This window comes from Anarrhichthys ocellatus, unplaced genomic scaffold (assembly GCF_004355925.1).
Source record: "Anarrhichthys ocellatus isolate YVR2014 unplaced genomic scaffold, GSC_Weel_1.0 scaffold246, whole genome shotgun sequence".
In the NCBI taxonomy this organism is placed as follows: domain Eukaryota; kingdom Metazoa; phylum Chordata; class Actinopteri; order Perciformes; family Anarhichadidae; genus Anarrhichthys; species Anarrhichthys ocellatus.
Genome location: NW_022280276.1, coordinates 58,222 through 68,577, shown reverse-complemented (window position 1 = coordinate 68,577; position 10,356 = coordinate 58,222). Strand labels below are relative to the sequence as shown.

General features: G+C 44.6%; 1 protein-coding gene across 1 annotated transcript; it reads right to left on the bottom strand.

Annotated features, from left to right (window-relative positions):
- Window positions 1-2,265: 2,265 nt before the first annotated feature.
- Window positions 2,266-9,686, bottom strand: palm1a (paralemmin 1a). Its single transcript, XM_031879324.1, has 7 exons — window positions 9,648-9,686; window positions 9,216-9,376; window positions 8,910-8,961; window positions 8,731-8,752; window positions 8,366-8,431; window positions 3,821-3,952; window positions 2,266-3,341 (listed from the first exon to the last, which is right to left on the bottom strand). The coding sequence occupies exons 1-7, from the start codon at window positions 9,684-9,686 to the stop codon at window positions 2,779-2,781; spliced, it is 1,035 nt and encodes a 344-aa protein (XP_031735184.1). The 3' UTR covers window positions 2,266-2,778.
- Window positions 9,687-10,356: the final 670 nt, after the last annotated feature.

The window sequence follows — 10,356 nt, the reverse complement described above, 5'->3', positions numbered from 1 at the left end:
TACACATACAGAGAAGAGTACTAGTACTACTAGTACTACTACTATTATGGCTACTTCTATTGCTACTAATAGTAGTACTACTGCTACTACTACTGCTACTACTACTGCTACTAGTACTACTACTTCTATTGCTACTAATAGTAGTACTACTACTACTACTACTGCTACTACGACTACTGCTACTAGTACTACTACTATTATTGCTACTTCTATTGCTACTAATAGTACTACTACTACTACTACTACTGCAGCTACTACTACTATGGAGGTTATAGAGGAGATGGAGGTTATAGAGGTGATGGAGGTGATAGAGGTTATAGAGGTGATGGAGGTTATAGAGTTGATGGAGGTTATAGAGGTTATAGAGTTGATGGAGGTTATAGAGGTGATGGAGGTTATATAGGTGATAGAGGTGATGGAGGTGATAGTTGATGGAGGTTATAGAGTTGATGGAGGTAGTGGAGGTGATAGAGTTGATGGAGGTTATAGAGGTGATGAGGTTATATAGGTGATGAGGTGATAGAGTCGATAGAGGTTATAGAGGTGATGGAGGTTATAGAGGTGATGGAGGTGATGGAGGTGATAGTCGATAGAGGTTATAGAGGTGATGGAGGTTATAGAGGTGATGGAGGTGCAGTGGTGTATAAAGTACTCAAAAGCCATACTTGAGTAAAAGTAAAGATACCTTACTGGAAAATACTCCAGTAAAAGTAAAAGTCACCTATTAGAATACTACTTGAGTAAAAGTCTTAAAGTATCTGATATTTATTGTACTTAAGTATCAAAAGTAATTTTCTGATATTAAATGTACTTAAGTATTGAAAGTAAAAGTACAAGTAAATGCTGTTAATAAAAAAGCAAAGGGTCAGAATTTTGAGAATTATGAAGTTTATTCTTTTAAGTGCTGTGGCACCATGACCAAGGACATGGAGCTGTGTTGACAATAATTGTGTTGGCTGTGATCCATCCAGGACCAACAATGTTCAACATAATATATTGTACATAAGTATACTTTTGCATCTACTATGAACTTATCATCATAATTCTCCGAAAAGCAATATGACACTATGAAGGAGTTGTAACAGTGCGTTTATAAGTATGCTCATTCCGACTAGAGGATGTAGAGGGCAAATGCATCATATTGTGTTCAGCAACAAATATCCACTTGATGCATCAGGTCAGTGTTGTGAGAAAGGACGCCTGCCTTGTAAACTCCTATGGGCCTGATTTGAACACAACAGACAAAGGTTTTGCTCAAGCTGAATCTGCAATTGGGCGACTGCTACCATCATAACTCCATCTGATCATCCACAAAATGACTCAAATATCAAAACATGATCAATACTAAAGCAGCACCGAAAGTAACAACCCAGTCATTACTTGAAACTGAAAAATGTCCTGTTCATCTTCAAAAGAAGTTGGTTTTCAAAATTGCGAGAATTCAGTCTCCTCTTCTTGGGCTGAAGACTAGTCCTGATGCTAAACAGCCTTTCACAGGCCGCTGAGGCAGGTAGAGGTGTGTTCAGCTTCACACACAGCTTTGCACAGCTGGGAAGGATTTCCCTAATGCTAACCCTAATGCTAACACTAATGCTAACCCTAATGCTAACACTAATGCTAACCCTAATGCTAACACTAATGCTAACCCTAATGCTAACACTAATGCTGCGCTCTCGCAGCTCCTGTCAATCCTATGGTGTGGTGGCTAACGTTAAGTTAGCTAACGTTAGCCAACTATAGCTGCACAACTGTCAACACTTCCTCAGCTCACTAACTCGCTAGCGATCCTCGGGTGTTGGTCTTCGTCACCACCGTAGTTTGTTGCGGGAGTAGCAGGTGCTTCCATTTCTGCTTCCGTCATGAAATCAGTCATCGTAGAGTGGAATTCTGCTCATGTAGTCTCGCTAGCTATAGCATATAGCATCCTGGGCATCACTGGGAATCAAAACACCGCGGCTTTGAGAGCACTTGTTTGCAATTGCGCATTAACGTGATTAACCAATGATTTAACTTGCAAGCTAGGACCACTGATTCACCAAACCTGCTTGTTGCAGTCTCTGTTCCACCACAGTCCCCGACGCTGGTCTCATGATTCATTTTGTTTCTACAGATAGATTTGATTTTGTAGCGAGTAACGAAGGTTTCAGGGGAAATGTATCGGAGTAAAAGTATCAGTTTTCTTTGCAAAATGTAGTGAAGTAAAAGTAAAAGTCAACAAATATAAATGGTACAGTAAAGTACAGATATCCAAAAAAACGACTTAAGTAGAGTAACGAAGTGTTTCTACTTCGTTACTATTCACCACTGTGGAGGTGATGGAGGTGATAGAGTTGATAGGTTATAGAGGTGATGGAGGTGAAACAGAAACAAACACAGAATCCGTTTGTTGTTGTTTATTTTCTCTTTTATAAAACTCAACAGGAGAAACATACAAAATTAAATAAATACTCAAAAATGAATTAATTTCTATCGATGAGCTCATAGAGAGAGGAGGTTAATGCTAATGCTACAAGCTAATGCTAAGCTAATCAGACTCATCTAGACATCGCAGCTGGAAACATGAGTACAAAAGTAAAAAGGCTTCAAGAAAATAGAAAAAAGTAAAGAGAGCTTTTATAAAACAAGAGAATGAAGAAACAGGAAATGATGTCATGTTTTTAGAAGCAGGGCTTAGGGGTGGGGCTTAGGGCAGTGAGTTTTACTTCCTGTGGTTTTTGCCCTTTAAAGTTCTTTTTATTTTAGTGTGATTATATTTTGAAGAGGCGCCCTTCTGCAGGATCACATGATGCTGCAGCACTTACACGGCTGCTTCTCCTTCTTCACCTCTTCCGCTGCTCCCTTCACCTCTTCCGCTGCTCCCTTCACCTCTTCCGCTGCTCCCTTCACCTCTTCCGCTGCTCCCTTCACCTCCTTCGCTGCTCCCTTCACCTCCTTCGCTCCTCCCTTCACCTTCTCCGGGGAGGCGGGTGGAGGTGAAGCCGGTGAGGTTCTCCCGTTGTGGATCAGCACCAGCTCGGCCTTCACGGTCCCGTTTAGACCCAGAACCTTCTTGGTCTGGTCCTCGTCCTCCACGCTCTGGTACCCCATGAACACCATGGTGACGGGGTTCTCCGCGCTGGCCTCGGCGAGGATCGGTTCTCCGCTCGGCTCTCCGCCTGGTTTTGTCTCCAGACCGGTGATCTCGTGACGTGCCTCCTCCTGGACCTCCGCTGTCGGGGGGGTGGTCACTGTGGCGTCGGTCTGTGACATCATTGAGGCCTCGTCGGCTTTGTGGAGGAGCTCCTCCACCTCAGAGAAGCTCAGTGGCTGGACTCCATCTTCACCGTTCATCTCGTGGACCACTGAGAGAGAGAGAGAGGGTCAGGGTCAGCGTCCAGATCAGGACACGGTCCGGGTCAGCGTCCAGACCAGGACACGGTCAGGGTCTAGACCAGGTCAGGGTCATAGCTGAAGAACCAATAGGAACAGACTGATGTCACTCTGTGATGTCACTCAATCTACAATGAAAGACCTTCAGATGGAGTCTTCCTCCTCATTCAGGTCTGAACCTGAAGCTTCACTGAGACATGAGGAGGAAGAGGAGGTGTAGAGTGAGCATGCTCAGGTTTCACTCATTCTGATTGGACATCTCTGGTGGTCTAGCTGCTGTGAGCAGGTCTTACTGTCCCCCTTATGATGATGGTCTAAGCTGCTGTCAGCAGGTCTGTCTGTCCCCCTTATGATGATGGTCTAGCTGCTGTCAGCAGGTCTGTCTGTCCCCCTTATGATGATGGTCTAGCTGCTGTCAGCAGGTCCGTCTGTCCCCTTATGATGACATCACCTTTCCTCTCGTCCTCGTACACTTTCACTCCTTGGTGAGAAAAGTCAACAGGAAGTGAGGTGTTAGTGGACAAAACTCTGGTTTCTCCCGTCAGTCTGTCACGTTCCACTGTGATCTCCACTGAGTACATGGCTGAGGAGGGGGGGGGAGGAAGAGAGAGAGGAGGAGGAAGAGGGAGAGGAGGAGGAGGGAGAAGAGGCAAAACATAAGGCAAAAGTAAAGGAGATTTAAAAACAATTAAGAACATTCATTGAAACTTTAAAAACAGTAATTAAAACACTAGAAAGCAGTGTAAGAAATAAAATACAGTAGTCAAATGCAGAAATTGATTAATATCCTTGAATCTGGTTCAATTAAAAGCAGCAGCAAACAGAAAAGTCTTCAGTCTTGATTTAAAGGAGCTGAGGGTCTCAGCAGACCTGCAGCTTTCTGGACTTTGTTCCAGATATGTGGAGCAGAACAACTGAACATTACATTCCATTACAGTCATTTAGCAGACGCTTTTATCCAAAGCGACTTACAACAAGTGTATTCAACATCGGTTTTCGAGAGAACAACTAGTCACCAGAAGTAATAAGTGCATGTCCTTTCCTCAAACAAGCATCTAAGAGCATAAACCAGAGCCAACGTACAGTGCAGAAACAAACAAATGCAATAAGTGCCACAAACTAATATAAAAACAATAAGTGCAATAAGCTAGTATGAATACAATAGATGCTAAGTAAGTGCTAAGCGGAAGGGTTGGCCCTCTTGAAGAGGTGAGTTTTCAGCCTGCGCTGAAAGATGGGCAGCGACTCTGCCGTCCTGACGTCAGTGGGGAGTTCATTCCACCACTGTGGGGCCAGGACAGAAAACAGCCGCGACCGGGACGATCGCCCGCAGGGACCTCTGAGCGACGGGGCAACCAGTCGCCCCGAGGTAGCGGAGCGAAGTGGTCGGGCCGGGGTGTAGAGCTTGACCATGGCCTGGAGATAGGAAGGAGCTGTTCCTTTCACTGCCCTGTAGGCTAGCACCAGAGTCTTACACTGGATGCTCTTACAGGTAGCCAGTGTAGAGAACGGAGAAGGGAAGTTGTGTGGGAGAACTTGGGGCGATTGAACACCAGGCGAGCTGCAGCTTTCTGGACAAGCTCCAGAGGTCTGATGGCCGACGCCGGGGCTCCGGCAAGTAGTGAGTTGCAGTAGTCCAGGCGGGAGATGACAAGAGCCTGGATTAGCACCTGCGCCGTCTCATCAGTGAGGAAGGGGCGAATCCTCCTGATGTTGTAGAGCAGGAATCTGCAGGAGCGTGTAACCGATGCAATGTTTGCTGAGAACAACAGTTGGTCATCCAGGGTCACACCCAGGTTTCTCGCAGTCCGAGTTGGCGTCACCACGGTATCATCAATGGTGATGGACAGGTCTCGGTGCGGGTAACCCTTCCCCGGGAAGAACAGTAGCTCGGTTTTGTCCAGGTTGAGCTTGAGGTGGTGTGTCGTCATCCACTTCGAGATGTCAGCCAAGCACGCAGCGATGCGTGCCTCCACTTGAGTGTCCCCGGGGGGAAATGACAAGACCAGCTGGGTGTCATCGGCATAACAATGGTAGGAGAAGTCATGCAAGCGAATAACAGAACCCAGAGATGTTGTGTAGAGCGAGAAGAGAAGGGGGTCCAGGACTGAGCCTTGTGGAACCCCCGTAGTCAGCATTCGTGGTTCCGACACAGAGCCCCTCCATGACACTTCGTAGGATCGACCTGTCAGGTAGGATGCAAACAGGGAGAGTGCAGAGCCTGAAATGCCCATCCCCTCGAGGGTGGATAGGAGGATCTGGTGGTTAACAGTGTCAAACGCCGCAGACAGGTCCAGGAGAATCAGGACAGAGGAGAGAGTGTTAGATCTCGCTGCCTGAAGCGACTCCGTCACCGCAAGGAGGGCTGTCTCAGTCGAGTGACCCACTTTGAACCCGTACTGGTGAGGGTCCAAGAGGTTGTTTTGGTGGAGATAGGAGGATAGTTGAGTAAAGACAGCATGTTCAAGTGTTTTGGAAAGAAAGGGTAGAAGAGACACCGGTCTGAAGTTCTTGACATCAGAGGGGTCAAGTGATGGTTTCTTCAGAAGGGGGGTGACTCTAGCAGTCTTGAAAGCCGTGGGAAAGCATCCTGAAACAAGAGATGTGTTCATGAGGTGGGTGAGAAAAGGAAGGAGTTCAGTCGCAATAGACTGAAGAAGAGGGGAGGGGATCGGGTCAAGAGAGCACGTGGTGGGGCGGTTAGATGCAACAAGGTTGAGGACCTCGTTAGGGGAGAGGGGAGCAAGATAGGGTAAGATGGGGCATGGAGAGGGGAGGGAGAGCTGTGGAGGAAGAGCTGGAGATGGTAGAGAGGGAGAGGGTGGACAGGGAGAGTGTGGACAGGGGGGCTGAGAGAAGGAGGATCTGATATCGTTTACCTTCTTGTAAACGATATGTAATGTAATGTAATGCTGTAAATGAACGCTGCTTCTCCGTGTTTACATAGTAGTGTTGGGCTCTCACCATGTTCTCTTAAACAAAGGGATCTGAGTTGGGCCTGCAGGTAAGTCTGTAGCCTGATCTCAGTTGATAAAAACACTAAACCCCCCAAGAAACAATTTCACACCTATGTGTGAATTCTGAGTGACCAAAACTCAGCGCTGCTCTCATTGGACGAGGCCGGGGATGCTGAGGCGGGACTCCCGGTTTTACGACCGGATGCCAGCAAGTTGTTAAAACCACAGAGCCCACCTGAACACATCGCCCTTCCACGCGATTCAATTCACTTGCAAGGAGGCACAGAAACTTTGTTGCTTTTTAAAGAAAATCCGAGGTCAATCTTAAATTCGCTGGACGAATAAAGAATGTTTTGTTTTTGTTTCGCTTTTGTTTCGCATCCTGGAAAAAGAGAAGCGGACGACTTGCCTGCAGAAGGAAGAAAACGCATTCTTCAGAGAAAGAGGACAAAATTCTCTTTTCAATCAAGTCGACATTTGCCGGTGCTGAGTTCAATCAAGGAAGCTCCGCACTGAAGGACCACGGCGACCATTAAAGAGCCATCTCACAGTAAGAGGTTACTTGGTGTCTGGGCTTAGTTAGGTCATTGTGTGTTTATTATCTTGTTTGTTTTGCTTAAATTACTGGATTGTTATGACATGGTGTTGTGTATGCTCAATAATCGTCCGAGATTAACGACCGAGATCGTTAATGTTGTGTAGAAATGACTGTGTATTTCATACTGCTGCAACCGTGTTGAGATAGATCAGTCACCGCTAGTGGGGTCGGTAGTTTGCTGGGCGAGTCCAAGATCATCAGCCGGGTTTCTGTGATGAAATAACAATCTCCGTATTTCACCGCGGTGGTGAGGAGCTGCCTTGTTTGAGGATTTATTTTGTTTTGTTTGCTTTCTCTCTTCTTCTACTAAAACACACACATATAGCGTTAAGCTACATGTATATACTGGTTGAGCTAAATACCTCAGACTTGTGTAGATAACACAATCTCTATTGTCTCTCGGCATTTTAGTCTCTCGCCATTTTGTCTCTCGCCATTTTGTGGTCTTGCGAGACATGATCACGTGCGAAACTACCCCTCCATTTTGAAAGTTCGATCTATCTTCAATGTGTAGTCCCATGTGACGTAGCCACGTTTTAGATTACATCTGCCATTGTCTGAGCTATTCTCTCGCCTCTACCCCCCACACACACACACACACACACACACACACACACACACACACACACACACAAAACTACATGCATGAACATACACACACACACACTCACCACAGATAGTTTGTTGATTCTAGATAGTGTGCTCATAATTGTATAGTATTTGTTGTTAGTTTAGATATTATTTGACATGATCATTATTATCAGAACTTAATAAACTCTGTTAAACTTTAAAGAGCAGCTGTCTGTGATTACTTTGTGTGTATTGTGATAACAGCTGATATCAAACCTTCACTGTTCACTCTGAATGTGGAATAGTACTTTGACTATTGACATTGTGAGTGAATATTAATTATGAGACTTAGTTTATCATTTGGTTATTGGTCCTTGTTCTCAGGGTGGAGACCCGTTATTAATAATCTCACTGACAATGATTCTATTGATGTCAATAATTTAGTTTTTCATATTTGCTGATATCCAAACACGCTCCAATTCGTTCCCAACAGTAGTGCTTGTGTACATAGTAGTACTTGTGTACATAGTACTCCTTGTGTACTTGTGTACACAGTAGTAGTCCTTGTAGCCTCCAGTGTTTGAGGCTACTCTCAGTAAATAGGAACTGGTTTTAAAGCAGACTGGTTTCTACTGATCCACTACCAGAGACCTGATCCACTACCAGAGACCTGATGTCAGAAACTTCTCCCTCTCTCACACCTCAAAGACAAAGACAAGCTGTTTCTGTGTGTCTGCATGAAGGGTGAAGGTCTGGTGGTGGATTTGGTGAAGAAAGGGGCACCAGATCAAACCTGGCTCTGGGCTCTGAACCAGATCACCTGAGTGGAGGCAGGACTTATGGAGGGCGTCCAATGACAGGTGTGACTCACCTCTCTTCATCTCGTCTGTCGCTTCTCTCTCTTTGTTCATTCCAGGGCTTTTGTGAACTTTCACCTCTGCAAGGGCTCATGGGAAATAAAGCAGGCGGGGCCAGAGTAAAGGTCACCACAAAGTCATCACAAGGTCACCACAAGGTCATCACAACACTGATTCCTCTTTGACTCACTGTAATGACAACTGTAATCTAACATAACTCGATACTATAATGTGACTAATGTAATCTGATTACAGGTCACAGTAGAGTCTCACCTTGAACTATCTGACCTGAGGCAGATCAGAGACACACAGTGAGGAAGAAGAGGAGGAAGAGGAGACAAAACAACGACACAAAAACACAGAAGAAGAAGAGTTGTACCTTTATCTGATCCTGATGACACCTTCAGGGACAGAGACAGAGACGGTAAACTTCAGTTAAAGTCGCTGCGTTCAGAAACTACTAAATAAAACAGCTCCACCTACAGGCTGCAACACTCATTACAGCCACAAGAAGAACATTATTTCATGTTGAGTGTGTGTGTGTATGTGTGTACTCACAGCTGTGTGTGTTACGCCTCCACCTTCCAGACTCAGCAGTTCGTCCTCTAACCTTCAGTTTAAGATATATGTTAATATTCACTTTAACACAAACTGAATATTTAACTTTCATTTCATCAATTGTCTAAAATATTTAATTAAACAGAATAATTAATAATATCTAACATTTATATTAAAATAAATAACTGTGGTAATATACAGGGAGAGCGGATCGTCCTCTAACCACGAGGTTGGTGGCTGAGCTCAGGGTTTTACAGTAGACCTGATTAGACCTGATTAGACCACATTAATCAGACTATATCAGACCTGTTGATGGTCTCCTCCAGGCTCCTGGTCTTGGCCTCGTCCTGCTCCAGTTGTCTCCTCACTGCATCCTGCTCCGGTCCAGCAGAGGGCGCTCCGTCCAGCAGCCAGCGCTCCCTCAGAGCCTTCGACTGAACAGGAAGTACAATGATTGAGAGAACCAGCTGTCAGTGTTCATGTTTCACAACATACAACATGGAGTACATCCCAAGTCTCTTAATTGCATCCCCGTTTCCCTCACTTGGGTCCTTTCCTTGCGTCTTAGTCCCTCCCACCAGGGATGCATGGAGGAAACCATGCGAGGAGAGAGGAAACGAGGAAATATGTTTTAAGAGACATGAGACGTCCTTTCCTCAGTTGCGTTACGTGAAGCAACGTCTGTTTCTGATGACGGTGCTGATGATCACAGCTGATCAGCTGTCAGTCGGCTTTAACAGCTGGAGAGAATTTTGATGAGTTTGTGTCTGTTCCCATTATCACTGTACTTAATAACAGTAACTAATAATACTAATAACTAATAAAGACACAGTAATCACCACTGTAGAGGTGTTTCTCTCTCTAGTCCGTTAACAAACTGTGTCCTGTGTTCTGTTTATAAGCACAGGATCCATTTCTACCGGCGGAATGCGATCGTCTTATTTATGAATTATTTGTGTCTGTACATTTTGAAATTCAGATTGTGACGTCGATATTAAATAACCCAGAATATGATTATTGTTTCTCTTAAATGATAAAACTCATCAAACACTCAGGAATGAACAGCCTCACGTGACTGAATCAAATGATGATCAATGATGTAAAAAGTGTTTCATCTCTATATAGATATATATATAAAGTGTTTAGTCTCTCCAGCTCTCTCTGACTTTAATTGTTTTCATAATAAAGTTATTGAGGGAAACATCAGATCATGAAAACACAAATCTTTCTAATGAATGTAGAAAGTTGTTTGTGGTCCTTTTGTTGTTCAGACTACAATGAACATTTATTTAAACCAGATGTTGAATCAGAAAACGAATCAAATATAAACTAGAGTTTAATCTGTGATCTGTCTTCACTGTTTACATGTTGAAAAAAATCTCATCATTCCGATCGGCTGGAGCGTCCAATCACATGACTGATGAACAATGAGGGGGCGTGTCGGCCG

Coding starts and splice junctions, on each gene's coding strand:
- palm1a (XM_031879324.1), bottom strand. CDS start 9,686: ATGGGAACAGACACAAACTCATCAAAATTCTCTCCAGCT. Junction 9,377..9,647: donor CATCAAAATTCTCTCCAGCT/GTTAAAGCCGAC, acceptor GAACACTGACAG/CTGGTTCTCTCAATCATTGT. Junction 8,962..9,215: donor CTGGAGGAGACCATCAACAG/GTCTGATATAGT, acceptor CTTAAACTGAAG/GTTAGAGGACGAACTGCTGA.